The following is a 27,175-nucleotide window of genomic DNA, read 5'->3' on the forward strand; positions in this document are numbered from 1 at the left end:
CCCCCCCCCCCATTGTACACTGTTTTCCCAGTCACACTCTGCAAAATAACAGCAATAATACTAAAACAAAAACCACTTAGGACTTGATTGATTAGAAACGTTAATCAGCTAGATCACACTCAGTCTAGATCTCCTGAAATTCTAAGGCAAAGTGGAAAGGGACGGCTAAATCTTATTGCTGTGTTTGTATAGAAAACCTCTTAAAATTGTATATATAATTTAATAGAATATATATTTAAAAACGGGCTGTTCCCTAAAACTCCAAAGATGTTTGCAAAGTTGCTGAAAGTCAGCAGTCCTTGAATTCATTTCACAGTGATCTGGGTGCTTTGAGAGAGCGGGGGGCTCCGGCTGGCGAGCCCCCGGGCAGTGGAGCGCCGGCCGCGGCTACACCTTGTAATTGAGCTCGGCGTTCATCTTTGTGTACATTTCATAAATGATGTCGATGGTGGCCGTGAAGTTCACCAGAAACAGGCGGACCTTCTCCAAGCACTGGTCTTCCGGGACATCCTGTCCTTTGGAGAGGGCCTTGAGGAAGTCTGACTTGTATGGGGCAGCGTACAGCGCTCCCTGGAGGGGGGCGGAAGGGCGACAGAGAGGGAAGAAGGGGTCAGAAGAGTTGGGCAGACTTCCAGGGCCCAGTCCAGAGGGGTGTGCTAACTCCAGTGAGGGGGACGGAGCCTCTCTGAGAAATACCCCAGGGGCAGTGCCCCTTGAGCTGGGTCTGGAGTCCCAAAGGCACCACTCATTATCTGTGTGACCTCCCTGGGCCTCAGTTTCTTTACCTGCAAAATGTGGGGATTGAACTAGATGACCTTTAAGGTCCCATGAAAGACACTCCCAATAATCCCGTAATCCAAGTATCATTTCCCTCAGACAGGAAAAGGAAAGTCCGGCTCATGGTGACTACTGGTCTGAGACAATGACTGGAAGCCTCACTTTCCTCTTTTGTAAAATGGGGGCAATGCCCCCCCCAGGTGGAGCTGAGGCTCAAAGGGTGAACCTGAAATAGTACAGAAGGCGCACTCTCAGTCCTGTGTCCTCATCCATCACCTGGAGTGGATTCCAGGCCTCCCAAGATGCCTTTGAGTTTGTGATTTCAAAACTGCGATGCCAAACACCCCCGTTGTACTCTGCTATGCTGCACACTCCTGGGTTTTGTGTTTTATTTAAATCAGTCTCAAAAGGAAGGATGAAGGACACACCCAAAGAAGAGTTCGTGCGGAAAAGATACGAGGGTCTTAGTGGCTCACTGTGAGCTGACAGAGTCATTAATTCAAATATTAATTTTCGTAAAACCACTGTCCTGGGGATAGGGGGAGGAACCAAGATGGGAGAGGAATAATCCCCACAGATTAATGGGAGAATCATACACCACCACAGACATTACTTAATACTGTATATAATTATGATATTCTATTCAGTCCACCCTTGTGACTTCCCTGGGAGCTCCTGGTGAGGAGAATCCTTCCACCAAGACAGATGGGCCAGGACACGGGAGATGACTCACCAGGGTCTCACTGTCAGCATGAATCTAAGGTGGGACTTGAACCCAGATCTTCCTGGTTCCAAGGGCAACCCTAAGCAACCTCGCCTCTCACTACTCTAAGTTAAGTCAGAGATGGCCATGGGAATGGTGTTACTACCAGGGAGAATTGGGAAAGCTTCAGTGGCAAAACTTGAACAAGCAAAATAACCAGCTAAGCAGTAGGGAGCTCCCGAAGGTTCTGGGCAGAAGGGGCGGCACAACCAGACCCACGCATCAGGATTATAGAAAGGGGACATTCAGGGATAATTTGGGGTCGAAGAGGGAGGGAGACGACCTCTCAGGAAGCTCTGGGGGTGGCTGTGAGGATGGCAGAAATGACTCTGTTGTGTTCCCTTTTCATTCACGTGAAAAACATGAGCAAGAATTGTAGGGAAGTTAAAGACAGAGAAGGTGGTGAGGCCATGCTGTCACAGACCTAGAGTCAGAAGGGGCCTGAGGCAGAATCCAACCCCCTCCTCTTATGGATGAAGCAACCGAGGCACAGAGAAGGCTCTGGGACAGCCCAGCATCAGTGGGCTGAAGGAGGGTCCTCACCTGAAAGACCTTCTGCACCAGCCAGCCGTGGTACTTCTTCAGCGCCATCTCATAGGCTTTGGTCACGTTGACACGGATGAGGTTGGGACGGCTCTCGTCCCGCTCCCCATCACAGATGCTCTGCAGCAGCACTTGGATGAATCTCAGGCCTCTATGGGGAGAATGGTCAGAAGACATCATGAGGCCCTTTGAGCCTCTCCCCAAGTGGCCCCAGGGCCTGGGGCAGGCGGCAGAGCTTTGCCATTGACCCCCACTCAAACAGAGCATGGCCAGGCTGTGGTTGGAGGGCTTCAGACATTTACAAATACTTCTGTCTAAGGGGGCGGCTAGGTGGCGTAGTGGATAAAGCACCGGCCCTGGAGTCAGGAGTACCTGGGTTCAAATCTGGCCTCAGACACTTAATAATTACCTAGCTGTGTGGCCTTGGGCAAGTCACTTAACCCCATTTGCCTTGCAAAAACCTAAAAAAAAAAAAAATACTTCTGTCTTCCACTCTCCTCTTTAGAGCTTACTGTCTCAATAACTGCCCAATGTAGTGTAATGATCATAATAACAGTAATAATAGTAACAACACTACCATTTACATGGTGCATTAAAATTTGCAGAACTATTATTTGCTCCCCTTCTGTAAAATGGGTTTACTGACTCTCACTCCAGCTGCTTCTTGGGATGCTATAAGAACGAGGAGGGCAGGGGCCCAGCTGGGGCCCAGCCAGACCCCACCAGCCAACAGCCAACAGCCAGCTCTCCTCCAAGTCCATCACGAACTCACTTGCATGTCATTGGGCTGGACAGTCCCTTATCACCTTCAGGCAATTACATCAACCTCCCCATTTCTGGATAGATTAATTCACAGAACATCAGAGGTGGAAAGACCCCCCCCCCAAGGCCCACATGAAATAGAGGAAGGAAGTTGGGGTTTGGGCTGCATTCAAATTCTGGTTTGGGGACTCACTGCCCATGTGACCCTTCTGCCAGCTCTTCCTTTCTTTTTCATCCCCACTTGTAATAAGGGAACAGTCCGACCAGAGCTAAGGTCTCTTCCAGGGCTAGTTCTCTGCTCTCGAGCCAGTGGTCCCCTCTGGTCTCCCCACTGTCAGACCTCTCCACCTCTCTCCTCTGCTACATCCAAGGGAGCCCATGGCATTCTGGGCTAACTCTCTCAGGTCAGAAAGATGTCAAAGTCCAGACAGGCCTCTCACCTGGGTCAGGACAAGCCTCATTCCTCAGCATGGGTGGGTCTACGAGGCTGGGGCAGAGCCCCGGCTTTCTTATCAACATCTACAATTCACCCATCAATCTGGGTGTGTACTAGGCCAACTCACTCCCAAGTACTGCACCACCCCGCTCTGTCCAACCACCCTCAGAAGTTCAAAGGGTCAGGGTTCTTGGACCCTTTTACAGAGGAGTAAACTGAGGCTGACAGGCCTAAGCACAGCAGAGCAAAGCAAAACCCTCTCCCAACAACAAACACATAAAGAAGGTGGGGCAGATTATCAATGAATTCATTTTACAGATGAGAAAACACAAACCACTTCTTCATGGTCTAAGGAGTGTCCCAGGTAGGAATAACATTCAGGCCCTCCCAGCATTCTTTTCAAAGAAGCTGATTAAAAGGGAGCAGAGAGGCTGAGAGCCCTGTTTTCATATCAAAGTGGGAGGCAGGCTGGGAACCACATTTACAGGATGCCTGTCAGCCTGCAGCCTTGGCACGGATGCCCTTCACCAAGGTTTATGCCCTGGGTTCGCATTCCCTGGCAGCCAAGCTGCTATTTGTCCTGCAGACTCTGAGGTCCAGTTTTGGGCAGTCTTCATTGCATTTTAACCCCATGGTGAACAGGTTCCAAATGGGTAATCTTTAAAAATGCCCAAAGGGTTGCAAAGTTATAAATTAAACTCACCTTCTACCCAGATCCACCACAAACTCTCCACTTGCTTGGCAATGACCCCCTTGTCTAATTGGGCATGGAAGAGAAAGGTATGTGTGGGTGTGTGTAGCCAGAGGGGAAAAGAAAATGAGGGAGATAGAGAGAGTGGGAAAGAGACAGAGAACAAGTGTGTGTATGAGACTGTGTTTGTGTGTTAGTGTTTGTGTGAGAATGTGTGACTGTGGGGGGTGGGGTGTCCACAGGTGCCCAAGTATGATAGCTATCACTTCCCCTTATGTCCACCTCCGGGTGGAGCTTTCCCAGGGGCCCTCGGTGCTCCCCCAGCTCACCCTCATGCTCCACGGACCCCAGGGGAAGAGAAGCTCTGGGATCAGTAACTGCTTCCTTGCTTTCTCTGTATCCCCAGGGTCTGACTCGTGGTAGGCTATCAATGCCCCCACAAGCATTACCAGTTACACTAAGCTACAGCCCCTGAGTCTCTTCATCTGTTGAATATTTTCCCAACTTCCAAATGAGCCCAAAACTGTGAGTTGGGCAGTGGGGATGGTGGGGTGACCAGCTCTGACCTCTTGGAGCTTAGAGGATGAGAGGCCGACAACAGAAAGAACAAATAGAGAGAAGCAGCTTGGGGTCTCAGGGCCAGGCCTGGGTTAGGATCCTGCCTCATATGCTTACAGCAGGATCACAGTGGCTCAAAGGCTCAGCTTCCTTGTCTGTAAGATGGGGATAACAATGCACAGGGGCCGGGAGGAAGCCCGGACGCTAAGCCTGAGGTTGACAGAAATATCACAGGACAAAGTGAGTGAAGGAGGGGAGAGCTAAGGAAAGCCCCTCCTGAGAACTCCCAAGTCTGGCTGGTTGTTTCGAATGGACATTCCTGGAGCCCACCCATGCTTGCAAAAGGATTTCCAGATGTCCTCTTCTTGGAAGACCCCTCAGAGGCCATCAGCCCCAACCCCCTTATTTCAGAGTTGAGGAAACCAAGGCCCAGGGAGGTTTGTAACAACAAGGTATGTTGAGAAACCCTACTTTACAGTTGAAGAAAACAGCTGCCTGGGTCTTGCCCAGGGTCATCATGCAGCTAGAGGGGGCTAAAAGCAGAATCTAAACCCAAGTCTTCCCAATTCCAAGTCAAGACTGTGTGAGAGGTCAAGGGCTTTAAAACACACACATGCACACAAATATACACACTCTCTCTCACCTTTTTAGCCACATTAAGGCCAGCGTGGCCCCAACTTTGGGCCACTGGGCCCCATACATCTCCTTCTCGACTTCTAAGATGTTCTGCAGGGTCCGAAACTTGGTGGGGTCTGTGTCATAAACAGCTCGGATTGTCTGGAGTTAAAAAAAAAAAAAGGGAATTTGCTTCCAGGTTGAAAAGTGTCGCCCACAAAAATGTGCATACCCTTTGATTCAGCAATACCATTACTGGGTCTATACCCTGAAGAGATGATGAAAAAGGGTAAAAGCATCACTTGTACAAAAATATTCATAGCAGCCCTGCTTGTGGTGGCAAAGAATTGGAAATCAAGTAAATGTCCTTCCATTGGGGAATAGCTTAGCAAACTGTGGTATATGTATGTGTGGAACACTACTGTTCTATTAGAAACCAGGAGAGACGGGATTTCAGGGAAGCCTGGAGGGATTTGTATGAACTGATGTTGAGTGAGATGAGCAGAACCAGAAAAACACTGTCCACCCTAACAGCAACATGAGGGTGATGATCAACCTTGATGGACTCACTCATTCCTTCAGTGCAACAATCAAGGACAATTTGGGGCTGTCTGTGATGGAGAATCCCATCTGTATCCAGAGAAAGAATTGTGGAGTTTGTACAAAGACCAAGGACTATTACTTTTAATTTAGGGGAAAAAAAACCTGATATCTTATTGTCTGATCTTGTTATCTCTTATACTTTATGTCTCTTCCTTAAGGATATGATTTCTCTCTCATCACACTCAATTTGGATCAATGTACAACATGGAAACAAAGTAAAGATTGGAAAATTGCCTTCTGTGGGGGGTGGGGGGAGGGAAGCAAGATTAGGGGAAAAATTATAAGACTCAAAATAAATAAAATCTTTAAGAGAAAAAAAACTCAAAAAATAAAGTGTTGCCCACAACCAGGGGTCCCCTCCCTCTGCACAAGAGAGAAGGTGGGAAGGATGCTGCCGAATGGCAGACACCTGCTTCCACCCCTCCCAGGGATCACTGACTTCTCCCTGCACCTGAGGAGGCAACAAGATTGGGGATTTCAGGAAAAACCAACAGAAAGCTCTAGAGAAATTCCAAAGTGAGTCTTGAGCTGGGGGAGGGAGGGTGTGAGGGGCAGTCAGAAAGAAGGCTTTGGGTCAAGGCTGGACTCTCCTACTTGCTGTCTGTGTGTCCAGGGGACAATCAAACTGCCTCCCTTGAGCCTCAACAATGTCATTTATAAATTGAGGATACAATAATTCCACTAATCACTTCTTAGGACTACTATCAGGGACCTACTCTTTATATATATAGGCCTGTTCACACATTTATGTTGCCTGGACGTGGACTGGGACTGTGAAGAATGATTTAGGGAGCTGCTTTACTGTTGCTAGGCTGTTAATAAAGGGGAGAGTCAGTAACCCACATGCCACTTGAAACCTAGATTAGAGAGATGAGAAAAAAGCCCTAGGCAAAGGTGGTTTCTTCAGTCTATCAAATAATGCTTGCTCAACCAGGGTGGGGGCTCAGAGCTAATTCTTTAGAGATTTTGCAATCTGAGTAATTAAAAAGGAAGTAACAAAACTTATCTCCAGATCACCTTAGAACCTATGATGAAAATGAGACAACAGGAGAGAGATGGGATCAGCTCTAAGAATCAGCAATCAACAATCACATAGCCTGTCCACAAACATGGATACATGTGGGAAGAGATTCATTCACACACACACACACACACACACACACACACACACAAAGAAAATGAATGTGTGGTGGGAGGACTGATAGACATTGGTCCAGACTTGTGATTTCATCAATCAAGGGACTTCTGGAGCTGAAAGTCCACCCCCCAATGTAGACTGGCAACTCCTCAGCAATGACGAGTTTCAGGGAGACGCCAGGAACATCAAATGGCCAAACAACTTGTCCAAGTGACCCACATCTGGGACTTGAACTCAAAAGTTCCTCTCCACCCTTCCCCCAAATGAGTTGACATATCTTTAAGTATTTGCCTCTCTGCTCCTGTCTCCTGAGGACAAAGAGGAGCACCTGAGGTATAAAATGATTACTGAACCAAATTCCTGACCCTAAGGCTGCCCTCTGCCTTTTCCTCCAAGGCATCTGGTGTAAATAAAATGGATACAGCCAGTTTTTAGTCTAACAGGAAATAAAATTGCATTGTAAATGGAATCCATTTTTTTTTTTTAGGTTTTTGCAAGGCAATGGGGTTAAGTGGCTTACCCAAGGTCACACAAGCTAGGTAATTAGTTAAGTGTCTGAAGTCGGATTTGAACTCAGGTCCTCCTGACTCCAGGGCCAGTGCTCTATCCACTGTGCCACCTAGCTGTCCCTGGAATCCATTTTTTAAAGAAGATTTTGATTTTTAGAAAAGCCACAGGTCCATGCAACCAGGTTTATTAGGCGCTTTCCTTACAAGGCTCTGTGCTAAGTGAAGCACAGGAAGAGGAAACCTGGCTCCCACCATCCAGGGGCTTCCACTAATTTTGGAGCAGGATCCAAGGAACCTCTCCTAAAGAGGGAAAGGAGGAATAAGAGCTGTTCCCTCAAAGCTGCTCATCACGCTGTGAACAGTGCAAAGACACAGTCCCATGGTCCATCATCTCTCTCCACCAGCACTTCAGCAGTAACTCTCACCCCAGCCTGGACTGATGGTGCCACGAGCAGGGACAATGACAACCAGGAGCGTTCCTGAAAAATTGTGAATCCAGGCTTTTCACACGTACCTTGATGTTTCCGCTGATATCTGCTTTGATCGGGGTGAACACCGGTGAGCCGAAGCAGTCTGGGGGTCAGAAAGAAGAGGCAAAATGTCAGGGCTAGGACAAAGAGGGCCCCAGAAAGGGCCATGAGCTCCCCCCACCTCACAACATTCTCTGATCCTGGTAACTAGTGGACCAAAAAACCTAAACATCTTAGGAGAAGAGGTTCATGTCCTGGTACCATGTTTTTTAGTAACTGCTTGCCCTGGGGAGCCTGGTTTCCCCTTACTGTAAAGTAAGAGGTACCGGTACAGGGCATGCAGCTACATGATCATTTGGGGGTTTGCTGGGAAGCATATTTTGTATTGAAACCAAATGTTTCTGAATTGAGCCATTTTAAAATGTAAATAAAGAAAATTAAAACCCAGAGATCTGATTCAATGGCCAGAGGTTCTCTGAGATGTAAGACCCAGAAATTCTAAGAAATCTAATGGACACCAAGTTGGGAAGAGCCACAGCACTCAACTCCGGGGGCAAAAAAAAGAGACCAAAGGCAGTTCCTGCTCTCATGGAGCTTACCCTCTAATGGGGAGACAGCATGCCAAGAACCAGGTACAAACTTCCCTGAGCCCCGTTTTTCCCATCTTTCAAATGTGGGAAGTGGGCTAGACAACTTTCCCTTACAACTCAAGACCTGGGTCCCCCATGTACCTTCATTTCTGTGCTTCTATTTACTTCCTTGAAAAATAATGACAAGCAGGCCTGGTGGTGCATGCATGTCAGGGAAGAAGGGCCACAAGGACACTAAAGCTCTGGGGGTCTGCACCAAGGTAGGTATATCCTAGGACTAAGTACCCTTAGGGTACTTAGGGGAAAAGGAGACATGGAGGGGGAGAGAACAGAGGGGAAAGAGAGAGATGGGGGAAGAGAGGCAGAGGAGACAGAAGGGGGGAAAGTGATGGGAAGGGCAGAAAAGGGGAGGAGAGGAAGAAAAGAGGAGAGACAAAGAAGAATGAGAGAGGAGAGAGAGAGAGAGAGAGAGAGAGAGAGAGAGAGAGAGAGAGAGAGAGAGAGAGAAGGAGAAGCAAGCGAAGGGTGAAGGGACAGAAAGAGTGGAAAAGATGGATGGAGAGGGTGCCTACCCCATACCTAGCACATATTAATAAATGCTTAGTGACTGGATTCCACAAACCAAAAAGCAAAGATGACCACACAGTATCAACAATGTAGAATGTTGTTCAAATTTAAAAAAAAAACATAGTCATCAAAACTGTCTGGTATTGGCTTAGAAATAGAGTGGTGGGGCAGCTAGGTGGCAGAGTGGATAGAGCACCGGCCCTAGAGTCAGAAGGATCTGAGTTCAAATCTGACCTCAGACACTTAATAATTACCTAGCTGTGTGGCCTTGGGCAAGCCACTTAACCCCAGTGACTTGCAAAAAAAAAAAAGAAAGAAAAGAAAAGAAAAGAAAAGAAAAGAGAAACAGAGTGGTGGAAATGATTATAGTAATCTGCTGTTTGATAAACCCAAAGAGCCCAGCTTCTAGGATAAAAACTCTCTCTTCAAAAAAAACAATGTTGGGCAAATTGGAAGTCAATCTCAGAAACTTGGATTAGACCAACACCTCACACCCTATACCAAGATAAGATCCAAATGGATAGAGGATTTAGACATAAAAGACAATATTCTAAGCAAACTAGAAGATCAAGGAATAGTTTACCTGTCAGATCTATGGAAAGGGAAGCAGTTTATGACCAAGGAAAATTACATTAAATTAAAAAACTTTTGCACAAACAAAACCATTGCAACCAAGATCAAAAGAAATGTAGTAAATTGGGAAACAATTTTTACAATTAGTATTTCTGACAAAGGACTCATTTCTAAAATATATAGAGAATTGAGTAAAATTTATAAAAAAAAAGTCATTCCCAAATTGACAAATAGTCAAAGGATATACAAAGACAATTTACAGATGAGGAAATCTAAGCAATCCACAGGCAGAAGAAAAATGCTCTAAATCATTACTGATTAGAAAAATGCAAATTAAAGCATCTCTGAGGTACCATCTCACACCTCTCAGACTGGCCAATATGGCCAGAAAGGACAATGATCAATGTTGGAAGGGATGTGGGAAATCTGGGACACTAGTGCATTATTGGTGGAGCTGTGAACTCATCCAACCTTTCTGGAGAGCAATTTGGAACTATGCCTGAAGGACAATAAAAATGTGCATACCCTTTGATCCAGCAATACCACTACTGCGTTTATACCCTGAAAAGATGGAAGATAAAGGATAAAAACATGACTTGTACAAAAATATTCATAGCAGCCCTGTTTGTGGTGGCAAAGAATTGGAAATTAAGTGAATGTCCTTCAATCGGGGAATGGCTTAACAAACTGTGGTACATGGATGTCATAGAACACTATTGTTCTATCAGAAACCAGGAGGGATGGGAATTCAGGGAAGCCTGGAGGGATCTGCATGAACTGATGATGTTGAATGAGATAAGCAGAACCAGGAGAACACTGTTACACATTAACAACAACATATGAGGTGAATCAACTATGATGAACACTCTTTTCAGCATGAGAGACTTGCCATGGACAATAAGGGAAAAAACCCAGAATCTGAATGTATGCTAAGTCCACTCTTTAAAAACTTCTTTTATGTTTTTCCTTTTCCTTTAGATCTAATCCCTCCTTCACAACATAACTAATGTGTAACTACGTTTAACACAAATGTACACATATAACTTCTACCAGACTGTTTGTCACCATAGGGAGAGGGGAGGGAAAGGAGGATGGGAGAAAAATGTGTAACTCATAAATTTGCAAATGGATGAATGTTGAAAAACTACCACTGCATAAAATTGGAAAAATAAAATAAAATTTCAATGAAAGAAAAAAAAGAAAAATATCAGCCCTCCTATGCAGAAAGGTGGAAGACTACTAGGGCAGAGTGCTATATACATCTGCACACAATCTTTGTATTGAATGTTTTTACTTAATCATTTTTCTTTATCCTTTTAAGTGTTTTTTTTTTTTAGTTTTTTAGTTTTTGCAGGGCAATGTGGTTAAGTGTCTTGCCCAAGGCCACACAGCTAGGTAATTATTAAGTGTTTGAGGTCGGATTTGAACTCAGGTCCTCCTGACTCCAGGGCCAGTGCTCTATCCACTGCGCTACCTAGCTGCCCCCATTTTTCTTTATCCTAAGGAAGGTTCTATCTGGGGGGAGGCAGGGGAACCTATCACAGAGGAAAAACAAAAGGCCTCCATCCATTAAACCATTTTCTAAAACAAATCCCAGAGAACAGCCTTGAGGGTTAATCCAGGATGGTGAGCTATTCATTTTCTAATCTTGGATATTAGGAACAACTTGCTGCTTCCCCTCCTCCCAGCCCCCCAAAGGGCTTGCTTTGGCATCATGGATCCAGAGCTGAAAGGAGCCAGTGAACCTCATGAGAGGGAAACTGAGGTTCAGAAAGGGTGTGTTGAGAGGAAACAGCTGGTGAGTGCCGCCGTGGCACTGGAACTTGAATCTGGCGCCCTCCCTAATTAAAGATCTTGGTCTAAAAGCTGGAACATCACATGTTTGAGAGGGGATGTTCTAGGCTCAGTCTGGGCTCACACTCAGACCCCTAGCCTCGGTTTTCTTCATCTGTAAAATGGGGAATGCAGTCTGTAAAGAACCAGATGGAGAGCCCCAGAGGTCCCAGGTCCCTTCATCCACCCCCAGATCAGCAGCTCCCTGAGGGCTGGTGCTATGTCTGGAGCCTTTCTCAGCCTGAGCCGCCCCCATTGGCACCCACAAAAGTCTGCAAACCTCAGCCTCCAGAGCCTCAGTTTCTAAACCAGAACAAAAGCAATTTACCTGCCTCGGGGATCGGCCTCCGGTCCGGTCCAAAAACAGCAAACACATGAGTCTCAGGACCCAAGTGCAAGTCTTGCCTCAGACCATTCCCAGTCATGTGACCCTGGGGAGTCACTACCTGTGCCTCAGTTTCCACAATGGTAAAATGGGGGCTCAAACAGGCTTAGCCTCCCAGGGTTACCGTGAGGATCCCTACTTTGCAACCTTTAAAGACTCTAAATATGATCGTGAGAACACAAATGTCTCCGGGTGAACATGTCCGGGCAGAGGTGGGACCTCGGCTCTGTTTTCTGACCCAGACACGCCCCCCCTTTTCACACCCACATCCTCATCCTTGTCCTGGTTCTTAAGCTTTTTAGAGATTTATTTTTAACTTTGGCAAAGCAGAGTTACTTTGGAAATTATGGAATTTGAAATAAGATTTCTGATTTGGATTTGTTCTGGAACCAATGTCTGGTTCTAAATCCAGGACCAGGAGATGAGGAGGCTGGAGCTGAAAGGAAGGGGGGGCTCAGCTAGGGCTCCCTGACAGTAACCTTGGAGCCAGGACCCAGGGACCCGGGAAACTTTGACTCTACTTGAGCAGATGCAAGCTGTCCAATCACAAGAGGCTGTGTCAGAGGCAGAACTGGAACCCAGGACCGTCTGCCTCCAGGGGTCTTTCCGCTATCCTAGACATACCAGGCTATCCCCCCACCCATTCCTCCAAAACATGCACCCGTCAGTCTTCACTGCCCCTGGGGAGACAGGCCAGTGGGGGCCAGATCCCCAGTCCCACGTAAGAGATAACCACAGACAAATCCGGGCCTGGGACCAAGGTGCTAACAAAGAACCCACAGCTCCACGATGAGGCCTATCCAGAATGGGGATTAGGGGGAAAAAGGGGAAAAGGGGAAAAAGAAGCCACTCTGCCTCACTTCACAGACCTCAGGAGCAATCAGGGCAGGAGTGGCCAAAGGGGATACCACGAGGTCCCTGGGAGCAGCCTGTGGGCCAGGGGCACACAGGGACGGCACCGTCTTATCCCCAGACCTAGAGGGCTGCTTAGAGTCACCCAAAGGGACGAGGTCTAGCCAAGTGCCCCGCCGCTCAGGTCTCATTTTCACAGGGTTGTGGATGCCTTACACCCACCCCTGCCTACAGAACCAGCTGTTCCAAGGCTGCCCCCTCCAACTGAGGCAATTGGCCCCTCAATCTGGGACTTTTTTTCCTTTTGAGGCAATTGGGGCTGAGTGACTCCTCCTTGGGTGGTTCCCTGCCAGTGACTCAGTAGGTGGCACATCCCTCCAGGATCCTGCAACACCCCTCGGGCCCTGCAGACACAAAGAGGTGGAAGCCCTTGCCTTTCCCCAGGCTTCACCACAGAGAAAGTCCCAGACGCTGAGGTCTGGGTGCAGGCGAGCAGGCCTCACTGGGAAACAGCAAAGCTGTGAAAACATCTCCCTCACCCTGTGGAGCCACGCCAGGTCCGGGTACTGGTGGCTGCCAACCAGCCAGTCACCCAGCAATTAGTGCCATAATGACAGGGACACTCCCTCTTAATCTCATCTCAGGGACTCAGAGATGACTCCCAGAGTTCCGTCCAGGATGGGAAAATCCAGTCTTTCCCAAGGGATGCAGCCAAGTTCCCTGGAGGGAGGGGGGTGTGGAAAGGGAAGGCAGCCTCAGAACAGCCTGGTTCTGGAGGCAGGGGACTAAGTTCAAATCCTGCCTCGCTCTTCATGTCACTTCCCCAAGTCTGTTTCTTCCTCTGTAAAATGAGGGGGGGCTGAACTAAGTGGCCTCCCAATTCTAGCTGGAGGATCTCAGGATTCAGTGGATTTGCTACCCAAGGGGTGAAATGTGCTCCCCGAGGGACCTTGGGCAAGTCACTACTCCCTCTGGGCCTGTTTACTCATCTGTAAAAATAAAGGAATTGGTCTAGATGATGATTCTGCCCATGATGACTTCCTTCTCTAGGCCTCAGTTTCTTCGACTTTAAAGTGAGAGGATGGAACCTGGCCTTGGAGTTGGCTTCCAGCTCTAAACTGGACATCGAGACCCATCCTCCAGTGGTTCCCCCGGATCCTTGCCTTTTCTCCATGGGTGTGACGCAGCAAACCACAGAGATGGAGGCATCAGTGTAGGGAAGATGGGCAGGAAGGATTCCAACCCAGGACCTCAGCTCCCATGAGCTGAGACTGAAGTCAGCCGTCCTGCCCTGGAGGAAGTGACAAACCCCAGATGAAGCCTTAGTCCCGGACCATCCTCTTCCACCAGATTTCATATACATTAAGTGATGCTTTCATTTTCTTACCAGTGTAAATGCTGGGTCCCAACCTCTAAATGAATGAGTGAAAAAAAAGAGCACAGAGAACCTGTTCCCCCTGGGTCTCTGGGGTCTCTTCCAGCTCTAATCAAGACCCCAGGCCTCATTATTATCCCTATGCAGGGATGATACCCCCCTCAGTTCCCCCTTCTGTAAAGTGAGGAGAAAGGTCCCTGCATCAGTTATATACCAGACTAGTGAAATATAAGTTGCTATCATCATCATCATCATCATCATCATCATCAACATCAAAGGATAGGAAATGAAGAGGCGTTTGGTGACCCCACCACCCCCAGGTCAGTTATTTCATTGGTCTGTCTCACAATTAAAAGAAGGGGGGGGGTTTCAATTCTGGATGCTCAAAGAAAGAATCATGACTCTCATTTTGGGGAGAATGAAAGAGCCCATTATACAGTTCTGCCTTTGTGGTGGGGGAAAAAAAGCCTTTTTGTTAAAGGTTTCTCCATCAGAGTTCCAGAATGGCAGAGAACACAGCCGTTGTGAGCAGGCAGGACAGAATAGGAGAGCATCAGTCCCTGTGGGACCCTGGCATCAAATGGGGCCTAGGATTCCATCTAGGCCACATTGGGAAGGCCCTGGCCAGAGGGACTCACTTCTGAAGCCTGGGCAAAGGGGTGGACACAGCAGGGGAGAGCAAAGGGTGCATTCTGGAGCCAGTGCAGAATGCAGGAGGGAGGGAGGGAGACCCAGAGACAGAGAGAGATCCCCTGATAACATGCCACCAGACTGGATTCCACAAGAGGGAGCAGGGGGAGAGGGGGAAGGGGCATCTGGGCAGAATGAAGATCATGAGAGTAAGGTCAATACTCTTCACATAAATTCCACCCAACTCACCCAGCTGGTTCTGCAGAGCCAGGCCTGGGGCAGGTAAAGGGGCAGCTGACTGTTCAACAGGACTGGCTGGGATGAATCAAGGCCCATGGACCCCAGCTGGGCTCTGCAGATGAGAGAATGCCAGGCCTGGGGTCGGGCAGAATCCTCTACCCTAGTTCACATCCGGCCTCAGACATCCTGGCTGTGAGATATTGGGCAAGTCACTTCACCTTGTTTGCCTCAGTTCCTCATTTGTAAGATGAGTTGGAGAATGGCAAACCTCTTGAGTATCTTTGCCAAGGGGGTCACAAAGCATCAGACACAATCAAAATGACTGAACAATTCCCCCAGCAGAGCCCCAAGCCTCCAGTGGGTGGCACCCAGTGGGTACTCTCCTCTCTTCACAGCCCTGCCTGGGCACCTCAGGCTCAGCCTAATTCTCTCCAGCAGATGCTGCTCCTCAGTCCAACTCTGCCCACTCTTCTAGTAAGCTTAGCCTTTGTTCCAGTCCCGTCTTCTATGGTCAGTCGATCCAAGTTGGCTTCTTTGCCCTTTGATCTCATCCCTCACCCCTGCAATGCCCTCCCTCCTGGCATCTCTCAGAATCTCTCCCTTCCTTCAAGGCCTATCCGTCTCCTACAGATGACCTTTCCCTCCTCCTCCCATCATGTTCATGCCCTCTGCCCTGCTACAACACCAACTACTTTTTCTCACATCTGCCTGGTAGAGGGCCAGGCATACCCTAGGTGCTCAATAAATGCTTGTGAGTTAAACAGATTGATACAAAAGTCCCTTCTGACTGCATCCAAGCAGAGAAGTTTTTTCCCTAAAGAAGGGAAAGTCAGCCCTTCCTCTGGGCTTACTGAGGGCTCCCCCAGGCCCTGTCCTGATTTACCAGCCAGGCTCGTTTTACTAGTTCCACTGCTAACCCAGACCTGTTTCATCAAACTACCACACACTGGGGGTAGCCCTGGGCAGGGTGGCTCAGTGGAGAGCACCGGCTATGGGGGGGGTCAGGAGATATGGGCACTTCCCCTCTCTGTGCCTCAGTTTATTGACCTGTAAAACAGCACTAAGAGAACCTGCACCATTATATTCCAGAGTCCTTCACACTCACCTGCCTTGGAGACAGAAAGACCCAGGTCCAAGCCCACTAGGGCCCTAGGAGTGGTGTGACCTTGGGTAGTGAGGGACTTGGACTCTATAACCATGGAGATTCTCCTAGCTCTAAATCTAGGATCTGTGCCCAAGGGTAAGGAGTTCATGACCGCCAGAGGCTCTCACAGGTCTGCAGAATGAGGGGGCCAGACTTGGCTCAGCCCTGGGGGAGAGGCTAGGAATACAAAGGCAGGTGATGAGGGCACACAGAGGTAAAGTGACCTGCTTGGGATCACACAGGAAGTGTCTGGGGTCAAATCTGAACCCGGGTCTTCATGAGTCCAGCCTGGATCTAACCACTGAGTCGCCTGGCTGTCTCCTAGGCAAACAGGTTAAGTGATCATCCAAAGTCAAACAGCTGGTAAATGTCTGAAGCTGGATTTGAGCTCAGGTCTTCTTGGCACACAGCAAGTATATAATAAATGCTTGCAGACTTGACCTACAAAGGAACAGGAACGGGGATGCTCCTGTTGGGACTTCAGGTTCACAACTTCACAGATTCAGGGGTGCTCCAAGGCCCTCGAGTCAAACCCTAATTCCTTTTACAGATGAGAAAACTGAGGTCCATAGAGGTGAGCAATTGCCAGACATCACACAGGCAGAAGGGGCTCAAGGACAGTGTCTGGAATACTGTAAACACTTAACAAATGCCTCTTGAGTGGTGGCAGATCTATGACCATCTTCGCCCCCATGGACTCTATATGCACACTTTGCTGTTTGCCCTAACACTAACTATTGTGTGTTTGCAGTCACCGCCTTATTTATTTTCAAAGAAATTGCCTTGATTTTTCTGTGTCCTTGCTTGACCTTACAAAATCCTGTTTTACAGTAGCTCTCTGCCCTTCCTCCACACCCCCCATGCTACCAGTCTGCCAAGAGGTGCGAAGGCAGCTTCCCCACAGGCATTACAACTACGTGCAAAGTAAGAGTAGGAGTAAGCGAGCTCTCCCCAGCCGCGGGACTCAGCCCTGAACACAGATCCCCTCCTTGACCTGCGGCGATGACCCCTCTCTCCCTACACCCCCAGGATCACTTCTGGGGCCCAGACTGTGTGAGGTCTAGAGCGCCTCAGACATCTCTATTTCTAGTCCTTCTTGCTTCCTGGCTTCCTTGGCTTCCCTGAGGCCATAGAGAAAAGGAAGTCAGAAAGATGAGCATGGGAGCTTCTTCCCCTTTCCCTGGCCTCAGTCAAGTGGGAGAACGCCCATCATGGTTACAAGCAAAACTATCCCAGCATCTATTTGGAAATCCTCCTCGCAACCCCCCCCCCCCCCCCCCCGTCGGCACCTGTTTCTTCAAGAGCCAATGCCTCCTCACTGTGCCAGCATGCCCACCCGATCCACCCGCTGGCTCTTGGCTGCACAACAGAAATAATACTACTCTCTGTTCCAGGACTCTCCCAGCCTCCTCTTCAGCTTGGGTGACTCAGGATGGCACAACAGGAGGGAGAATGTGCAGTCTCAGATGGGAGGTAGGCGATCTGGTCAGGGAGGGCTCGGATTCAAATACAGTTTCTCCCAGAGTCGGAAAATAAAATTCAGCCATGAAAAGGACCAAGTCAATTATCCCGATGATGCCCCGTCTCAGAGGAACCCAAGGCTGGTTCTCGACTCAAATTACTTCTAATTGGGATGAATCATTTATTAATCCCTAGCTTGGCAGAGTGGGTGCTGAGAGGCAGGATGGGGGGGGGGGGGCTGACAGAGAGGAGCTGATTTGGGATCTTTGGGGCTCCTGCCCTTCCCAGAAACTGGCCAAGGGGGTCAGAAGAGGTCATTCAGGCCCGTGCCCTCATTTTACCATTTAGGTCAATGAGTAAGGATTTAAACATAAGGAACGGGTCAGTTTTTATTGGGGTTTTTTTAAACAGACTTCAAGATATTACGTACAACACAGAAGCTGATGATCTATTACAAAGTGTGGAAGAGTCTCCCCGATGGAGGGCCTGCAGGTATCTTCCTGTACACATAAAGAAACTGAGGCTCAGAACAACAAAGGGACCAGTTTAAGGGTCAAATAGCTCTGGCGTGTCAGAGGCATGATCTGATTCCAGATCTTCCAGATTATCAGTCCAGGATCGGGGATGGCTAGGTGGTGCAGTGGATGAAGCACCAGCCCTGGAGTCAAGAGTACCTGGGTTCAAATCCAGTCTCAGACACTTAATAATGACCTAGCTGTGTGGCCTTGGGCAAGCCACTTAACCCCATCACCTTGGAAATTAAAAAAAAAAAAATCAGTCCAGGACCTAGGTTCAGACTGCATTTCAGATGCTTACTATTTGAGTGATCTCACTGTAAAATGAAAGGGCTGGCCTAGAGGGTCTGTAACACTCAAGAGTCCCAAGAATATTTCACATACTGACAGCCTGGGCTGGTGTGTTGGTTGATTTTGCCAAACTGCTCCCCCTTTCTACCCTCCTTTTTTATGCTTTGTAACAAGGGGCTAGGGTAGGAGTGAAGAAGAGATGTTTGGAAATGAAAGCAAAAGCTATCAATTAGAAAATAAGCTAGCTCAAAATACCCTGGATAAGCATAAAAAGACTGATGGGCATAACACCTCCATCCAGATAAAGAAATGTGCTTGAGATTCAGCGTTGGGTAACCCTGGCTAGAGGCAAGGGTGTAGACTTTGGTTTGCCCAATGAGGAAGAAGCCCAATATGAACAAGTCAGGCCTAGATCATATTAACTGAAGGAGGGAGGTTTTTAAAAAGGGAGAAAAAGACACACACACACACACACACACACACACACCCTTATGTTTCCACACCCATACAACTGCTCCCTGGGAGAATGAACAGGGTAGAGGCAGGTGGACGTCAAAGAGACTTAAGATCTTGGGACCCAGAGAAGGACAGATAGCCTCATGAGGGAGCTGTCCAACAATGGGCTGGGAGGCCTGCCCCCTCTTTCCATTATTACAATCTTAGACTGCAATGAAAGGAAAGATAGACCCTCTGTAATCTACCCTGCTTAGATTCCCCAATTTGGGATCTGATTTAAGAAAGATGCTGATAGGGGCAGCTAGGTGGCGTAGTGGATAAAGCACTGGCCCAGGAATCAGAGGGACCTGAGTTCAAATCCGACCTCAGACACTTACTAATGACCTAGCTGTGTGGCCTTGGGCAAGCCACTTAACCCCATTTGCCTTGCAAAATCCTAAAAAAAAAAAAAAAGATACTGATAAGCTGGGGAACATTCAGGGGATGCCATCAGGATAAGAAAGAAGTCAGGTCAACAAACACTTACTAAGAGCAAGCAAAAACTAGGTAAATTTTAAATTAAAACAGTGCCTAAACTCAAGGAACTCAAGGTGCTCAGTCTAAAGGAGGAAGACCTCACACAAACAATGATAAACACCCAGAATATAGTCAGAATAAACCGAAGATAATCTCAGAGGGAAGACTGAAGACTAAGGATGGGAAAGTCTTCTTGCAGAAGGTAGGACTTTAGCTGAGGCCTTGTAGGAAGCTGAGATGAAGAGGGAGAGAGGCATGGGAAAAGCCAGAATAATTACCTGAGCCCATAGAGAGAGGGTCTTGTTCATGGAACAGTCGGGAGCCCAGGGTCATTGTAGTAAAGAAGATATGAAAGGCTGAAAATGTAAGAAGACTGAAAGGTATGAAGAGGCCAGATTATGAAGGCTGAAAGTCAAAGAGGATTTTATATTTGGTAGTCGTGGAGGTAAGAGGGAGTCACAGAAGTTTGTTTAATGAGGCACAGGAATAAGATAATCAGATTAGCGCTGTAGGAAAGACTAATTTGACAGCTGTATGGGGGACAGATTGTAATGGGGAGAAAGCTAAGGTAGAAAGACCCCAATCCCCCTCCCCCCAAGTAGCTACTGCAATAGTCTAGATGTGAGCTGAAGAGGGTGAGGGCAGTGATAGGGAAGAGAATTGGTATATTTGAGAAATGCTGATGAGAGATGCTGAAGAGGTGAAGCTAACAGACCTTGGCCCCATACTGGATAAAGGGGTTGAGAGATAGTGAGGAGTCCAGGCTGACTCCTAAGGTTCAAGTCTGGGTTAACAGAAGGATGATAGTGCCCTTAACAATAACAGAGAACTTTGGAAGTAGGGAGGATATGGAGGGAAAAATAATGAATTCTGTCTATGGGACATCCAGTTGAGATGTCTGAAAGGCAGTTGGAGATGAGATTGGTGGTCTCTAAGGTTACAGAGAGGTTAGGGATAGATAAATACATCTGAGAATCCCCAGCAGAGATAACTGAATCCATGACAACTGATCAGATCACCAAGTAAAACACTAGAGAGAGAAGGCCCAAGATAGAAGCCTTGGAAGATACCTATGGAATTCAGGAAAGAAACAGGGAAGGAACAGTCAGATAGGTAGGAGAACCAGGAGAAAGTGAAGGGTGTTTCAAAATCTAGAAAGAAGAGAGGATATCAAGTCGGAGACTGTGGTGAACAGTATTATGATATGAATCAGGACAACAGGAAATGGCCCTGGATCAGGGCAACCAGAGTTAAGTGACTTGTCCAACATTATACAGTTGGTAAGTGGCAAGTGTCTGAGGCTGGATTCGAACTCCCATCCTGGCCAAGGCCAGGCTACAAAAGCCTTAAATGCCAGTCAAAGGATTTTAGAGTTGAGTCTGAAGGCAATGAAACACCTGAAGCCCAGCAGGCAGAGTAAGAAAAGTCAGCTCTGGCCTCTGGGCTGAGGATGGGTTGGAGTAGGAAGAGTCCGGGGGACTAAGTGAAGGCTACCGCAATCACGGTGCTAAGGGTCCGCCCCAGGGTGCTGGGGGGAGAGGTATGAGAGGAGAGAAGGGGATGTAGTGTAGAGATGTTGGTAAGAGAGGCACAGGTGACAAAGAACGTTGGATCTGGGGGACTGGGTGATCAGGGAGATGGTGGTGCCCTGGAGAATAATCAGGAAGTTCTGAAGAAGAAAGATAATGAGTTCTATTTTCAATACAACAGGTTTGAGCTCTCTCCAGGCTGAGATGTCCAAAAAGGAGAGAACCTAGGGCCAGAAATCCAGATCTGGAATCACCTGCATGTAGATGCTGGAATCTTCCTCTAAATAGAGGCTGCTGGGGGGCAAATTCCAGCAGGAACAGAAAACAGCACAAGATCAGGGCAGTTACCCCAATAGGACCAGAACTAAGGCTTGAACAACTAACTGTGCCCTATCCACTGGCAAAGGAGCAAAGCCAGCTCTCTAAGTCATGAGATAATCAAATGAACCCACTTCATTCATTTAATAAACACGGATAAAGCGCCCACTGGCAATCTGGAATAACAAAGAATCCCCTACTTCCATTCCAAAGATCTGGGCTCCATGTCCACCCAACCCTCACAAGCTATGGAACCCTGGATAACACCGAGCCCTTAGTTCTGTCATCTATAAAATGGGGACACGAATACTTGGGGAGGTACAAGGCTCAAATGGTACCACACAAAGAAAGCTCTCTGTGTCCCCAGAGTCAATCAGGTGCCCAGAGCTATGGATGTGACTTCCTCAGATCATTTCTCATTCAATCCCTTCTTCCTCACCATTTTCAGGGCCACCAGCCTAGTTCAGACTCTCTGGACTTCTGAGAGAGCTTCCTTCTTGGCCTCCCTTGCTCTCTATAGCTGGCGAAGGAATCTTCCTAAAGCACAAGGCAGGACCCCAGGGCTCCTCTGCTCAAGATGCACTGTCAGATCACGAGCTCCTCAAGAGTGGGTCTGTCTTCTGCCTCTTTTTGTATCCCTGGCTCTTAGCAGTGTTGGGTACACAGCAGGAGCATAATAAATGTTTGTGGAATTAATGAATGGCTCCCTATTTGCCTGTTGGGGTCCAACACAGATTCCTCCACTTGGGATTTAAAAGTCTTCACAAAATACTTCCAAGCTAGCTTTCCTAAAAGAGTCCACAATGTGACATCCATTCTCTCTCTCTCCTCTCTATTTCTCTCCTTTCTCTTCTCTTCCTCTCTCTCACATTCCCGGCTGTCTGTCATACCTGGAATGCTCTCCTGCCTCATCTCATGATCTTTTCAATGCTCTGAGTTCTCAGTCCCAGTCAGGCACAGGGAGGCTCCAATTACTGGGTCACGGTAGTTGAGGAGACCGAATCAAGAAAGGCCTTTGCCCTTGGCAGGATATAGTGAAACTAGTCCTCTAAAGAGATGGGAGCTTGACAAGAAGGCCAGGAAGGAGGGGGGGAGTCTGGATGAAGGCGTCTTGGAAGGGCCTCTCTCAGTGCCTCTCTCCCAGGGTCACAAAGCCAGAGGATCAAAAAAGTTTGGACACCTGGAGATCAACTCTCCCATGCCCAAACACAGCTGGGCAACAGCTTCCCCATCTATAAAGCAGCCAAGGGGGCCAAGTGTGCTTCAGAACATACTTATTGTCATTACTATTAATAATAGCTGATAGATCAATTGATCCAAAAGCATCCATTAAGAACCAACTATGGACCTAAACTGTGCCAGATGCTGGGCTAGAGAGAGAAGTAAAATAGACCTGGGGTGGGGGAGGGGGAGCTGGGCAAAATATTAGTAGCCTTCCTTCCCTTCTTCTTTTCTTCTCTCTCTTCCTCCTCATCCTCATCCTCATTCTCTCTCTCTCTCTCTCTCTCTCTGTCTCCCCCCCCCCACAATGTGTGTCTCTCTTCTCTCTCTCTCTCAGAAATAGCTTAGTACCTATTTCCAATGTAGTTCTCAGTTTGTATGACCTCAGCACACTTGGCCCCCTTAGTTGTAATCTTGGGATTTTCTGAAGTTTCCAAAGACCTTTTTCTCTGAGTACTCTGCCCTGAAGGGTGGGCAGATCCTTTCAGGTCCCAGAGATGGCAGAGGTCCTCTGGGCCAGAGTTTCTGTTTTTAGATACATGGAAGCTGTCAGGCCTCCAGGGTGTGTCTGAGGATGGGAGAGCCGGCCTCCAGGTATCCAGGCCTCTCTGACCCCTTTGGCTGTGTGACCCTGGGGGAGTCCTTTCACCTCTCTCTCTGCCCTGGGCTCCTCTCCAAGACTTCCAGAGGTCCAGGGGCTGCCCATCAGGGTCGATGGAGGGAGATTGCTCGCTGGGATTGCCCCACACCGATAAAATCCCAGGTCAGGGTCTCAAACTGAGTCTCCCTCCTCACCCACCTCCATTCCTGGAGTTCCAAGCCGTGCCTGGGCTCTCCTTTCCAACCTCCTGATCTGATTCAACCTGTCCTCATTAGAATGGAATCCCCAGGAGGGCAGGGACTATCTTTCTCTTTACCTGTGCTGGAGCCACAGTAGGAGCTTAACAAAAGCCTGAAGACTAATAGAAGAGCCATAAAGAAGATGCTGGCATGAGTTGAGGGTCGGACTGCTGGAGGGACCAGTCACATCATCAGCGAGGTCAGAGACAATGAAGAGTAAAGACCATTGAACTCATTTTACAGGTGAGAACAGTGAACCCTGCCCCTAGACAAGTAAGGTTAGAGTTCAGAGCAGAAAGAATGCTGATGGTGATGGAGAAGCAGAGCGCATGGCAGATGTGAAGTCCCAGAAGCTGAATCCAACCCTCGGTCATGCCTATTTGTTTCCCCTCCTCTCTAAAATAACAGGGTCTGGTCTCAAGTCCAGGGTCCTATAATTATTCCTGGACCTCAGGGTCCTTTTCTGTTAAATGAGGGGAGTGGGCTCCTGCAGCTCTGGTCTGGTCCTCTGAGGGTCAACTGACCTTTACAAAGCACTTTCCATACACTGCCGTGGACATGAGGGCTATTATACTTTCTGTGACTGGCCCATCAGAGGCAAGATTCAGACTTCCAGTCTGGCACCGGCTGCCTCACCAGGGATCAAAAACTCCATTGAAGTCCTTAACTCTCTGTGGACAAAGCCCATTAAAAAGAGGGGATCTCACTCTTCTGGTCCCAGCTCCAAGGGAGAAGAGGCAAAGTGAAGGAGTCTCATCTCCTGCTTCTCAGTCTATAGTTAAAGAAAGTTTAGACAAGGAGATCAGAGTTCAGGGAGGAAGAAGCAGAGGCCAGAAAAGAGCTGTGGGGATGAATCAGTGAGTCCCAGGGAAAAAAAGACATTTCAGAGGTGGGGGGAAGAGGAGGGAGGGTAGCGTCATCTAAGCTGAACTGACCAGTCCAAGAACCACTGGATCCATCAAGATGGCTTTAGTCATGTCTTTGAGAACCTAAGACAGTCCCTGCCCTGGAGAAGTTTACTTCTAAACCCTCAATGCTCAGGGTTTTTCAGTTGTCCTGTGTCCTGGACCAAACTCATTTCTGATGACACCCCCCCCCATTTACTCCTCCACTGTAAAACAAAGGAATGAGATTCTGTGATCTCTGGGGTCCCTTGAACTCTAAATCAATAATTCCATATTCTCAATTCAATCATTCATAAAGCAACTAGACTGTATCAAGTGCTGGAACTATAAAGCCAAAAAAAAAAAAAAGGATCCCTACCCTCAAGTCGCTTACATTCTAATGGGGGTGAAGGGCAGAGAAAGAAAGAGAGATGTAACCCTTCCAAAGATGAGACAATACAAAGTGAACACAAAGCAATAATATTAAGTATTTCCCGAGGAAGATGGGGCTAATGACTGAGGAGAAAGGAGGGGAGGGGGAAGTGGGGTCAGATATCAGGAAAGGTTTCATGAAAGGAAAGATACCTGAGTTGTACCGATAGAAAACTAAAAACAACTATTTTAGCATCCAAACTCTGCTCTAGCCTCAACAGTGAAGAAAATCTGCACCCACAGTTGGTGGAGTTGTGAAGTGATTCAACCTTTCTGGAGCGCAATCTGTAACTCTGCCCAAAGGACTTTAAAACTCTGCAGACCCTTTCACAACCGGGTCCATACCCCAAAGAGATCACAAAAAGGGGGGGGGGAAGACCCACATGTATAAAAATATTGATAGCAGCTCTTTTTTGTAATGGCAAAGAATTGGAAATTGAGGGGAAGTTCATCCATTGGGGAATGGCAGAATATGTTGTGGTATTGGAATGTGATGAAGTACTATTGTTCTATGAGAAATAACGAATGGGCTGACTTCAGAAAAGCCAGGAAAGACTTGCAAGAACTGATGCCAAGTGAAAGGAGCAGAACTAGGACATTAACATTAGCAGCAACATCGTGTGATGATCGACCATGACGGACTCGGCTCCTCTCAATTCTAAAACACTTGTAATCAGAAAAAGTTATCTATATCCAAAGAAAAAATGACATGCAGACCAAAACATATGTTTTTCATTTTTTAAAAATTTGCTTTGTTTTTTTCTTACTTTTTTTAAAATTCCCTCTTTGTTCTAATTCTTCTTTCACAACATGATTAACATGGAAATACATTAAACATGATTGTATGTGCATTATCTCCATCAGATTGCTCAATGCCACGGGGGGGGGGGGGGGAAGGGAGGCAGAAAAATGTGGAACTCAAAATCTTACCAAAAAAATTTGAAAGTCATCTTTCTGTGTCATTGAAAAACTAAACGAAGCAAAAAGAATCTGTGCCCAAATGAATCCAACAGGCCAGGATTCAACAAACCAAACCAGAAGAAGCCCCATCCCAGACACCTGGAAACAACTGGTCCACTTCTCTTGCTCAAGATAGCTGGAGCCAGAGCCAGAGCTGTCTTGCTAATGACCTAGGAGACTTTGGCACTACCCAGCCTAAGAGCTGCCATCCTGAAACCCATCACTGGGACAGATTGGGCTCAATTTCTGCTCTAAATAGGGCTTCCTTTAAAAAAAAAAGAGAAGTCTCACCCCAACTTTGTCTTCTATGTGAATTTGGGGCTCCCTCTTTTTCTCCACTCATGTTAAAATATATTGAAGCCTTGGTTCTCCATGGGATACAGGGACCCCCCCAAAAGCTCAATAGGAGTGAGAGAAAAGCTATCCGGGGAGACAGCAGCAAACACTCTCCGATTTCCTCTTGGACATCAACAAGGGACCAAGGAGGCAAGACGGCCCCCAGGCAATAATGGGTTTGGAAATTTTCCATTTCTCATCCACCACCAGGCTCAGGTTCCAGGGGAAGAAAAGAGGGGAACCCACAGCTGCCGATGCCCTACGAGATTAACGGGTACGTGCCACCCTTGGGGCAGGAATGATGGAGAAGCTGGACCCCTGCCGCAGACACACAAGGAGACTCTGCCTCCCAATTCCCTCATCTACTGGGGAACCCTTGCAAGCCGTCCCCCAACAGAACCTAAGCTCCTCCAAGGCAGGCCCTGCCATGTTTCTGTTTTGTACCCCAATAACTAAGCCCGAGAAGCCCCAGAAATGTTGCGGCTATTGGGGAGAGGGAGAGCCGCCTTGGGCTGCTGAGGGGAGAGCCCCATGGAGCAAGGGGAGGGAGAACCTTGGCCAGCCAGGTCAGGTTCAAGTGCAATCGGCCCAGAAGGCACACTTAGAAACCATCCAGTCCCGTTAGCCCCGTTGTGGTCTTTTCATTGTTTGTGACGAGTGGCCTGAAAGCCTGGTGGGAGGGGGCCGGGGGTGGCAGAGGAAGCCCGGGGGTGGCAGGGGAAGCCCGGGGGTGGCAGGGGAAGCCCGGGGGTGGCAGGGGAAGCCCGGGGGTGGCAGAGGAAGCCTTCCAGAGGGGGCAGGCTCTAGGGATGGGGGAGCTGGCTTTAGAGGGGGGTCCTTTTTACTGGAGAAAGGAGACTTTTTAAGGGCGGGCTTCTTTACAGGCGAAGGGGAACTTTTTAAAAGGGAGGAAGCTTTTTAAAAGTGGAGGGAGGGGCGGCTAGGGGGTGCAGCGGAGTCGGAGGGCCTGGGTTCGAATCCGGCCTCGGACACTTAATGATGCCCGAGCCGCGCGGCCTCGGCCCAGCCACGGAGCCCCACTGCCGTGAAAAAGCCAATTTTTTTAAAAGGGGGCAGAAGGGAAAATTCCTAGCCCTGTCTCAAAGGGGAAAGGCTTTCCAGGACCGGGTCCTGTCTCCCGGGGGGCTCCGAGGGCGCCCAAGAGCCACCTCCGGGTCCTCTTTTCGGGGCGCTCACCGAAGAAGGGCGGCAGGTGCGCCACGGCGTCCAGGAAGGGCCCGGTCTCGATCTGCCGGTCGGCCGGCAGCGGCCTCAGCAGGTGCTCCGCCAGCAGCGCCATGGCCGGGTCGGCGTTCGGGCCCAGCAGGAAGGCGGCGGCGGCCGCCGGGTCGCGCCCCCCCC

The 27,175-nt window shown here is 48.3% G+C and overlaps 1 protein-coding gene across 2 annotated transcripts; it reads right to left on the reverse strand.

Moving 5' to 3' along the window:
* On the reverse strand, window positions 1-27,175 carry GLTP (glycolipid transfer protein). 2 transcript variants are annotated; one of them, XM_074206125.1, is made up of 5 exons: window positions 27,011-27,175; window positions 7,910-7,968; window positions 5,174-5,307; window positions 2,084-2,234; window positions 1-570 (listed from the first exon to the last, which is right to left on the reverse strand). In XM_074206125.1, the coding sequence occupies exons 1-5, from the start codon at window positions 27,111-27,113 to the stop codon at window positions 388-390; spliced, it is 630 nt and encodes a 209-aa protein (XP_074062226.1). In that variant the 5' UTR covers window positions 27,114-27,175; the 3' UTR covers window positions 1-387. The 2 variants fall into 2 exon arrangements, with proteins under 2 accessions (XP_074062226.1, XP_074062227.1); XM_074206126.1 differs by lacking the exon at window positions 27,011-27,175 and adding an exon at window positions 11,757-12,207.

The sequence above is a fragment of the Macrotis lagotis genome, chromosome X (genome assembly GCF_037893015.1).
Source record: "Macrotis lagotis isolate mMagLag1 chromosome X, bilby.v1.9.chrom.fasta, whole genome shotgun sequence".
NCBI lineage: Eukaryota > Metazoa > Chordata > Mammalia > Peramelemorphia > Peramelidae > Macrotis > Macrotis lagotis.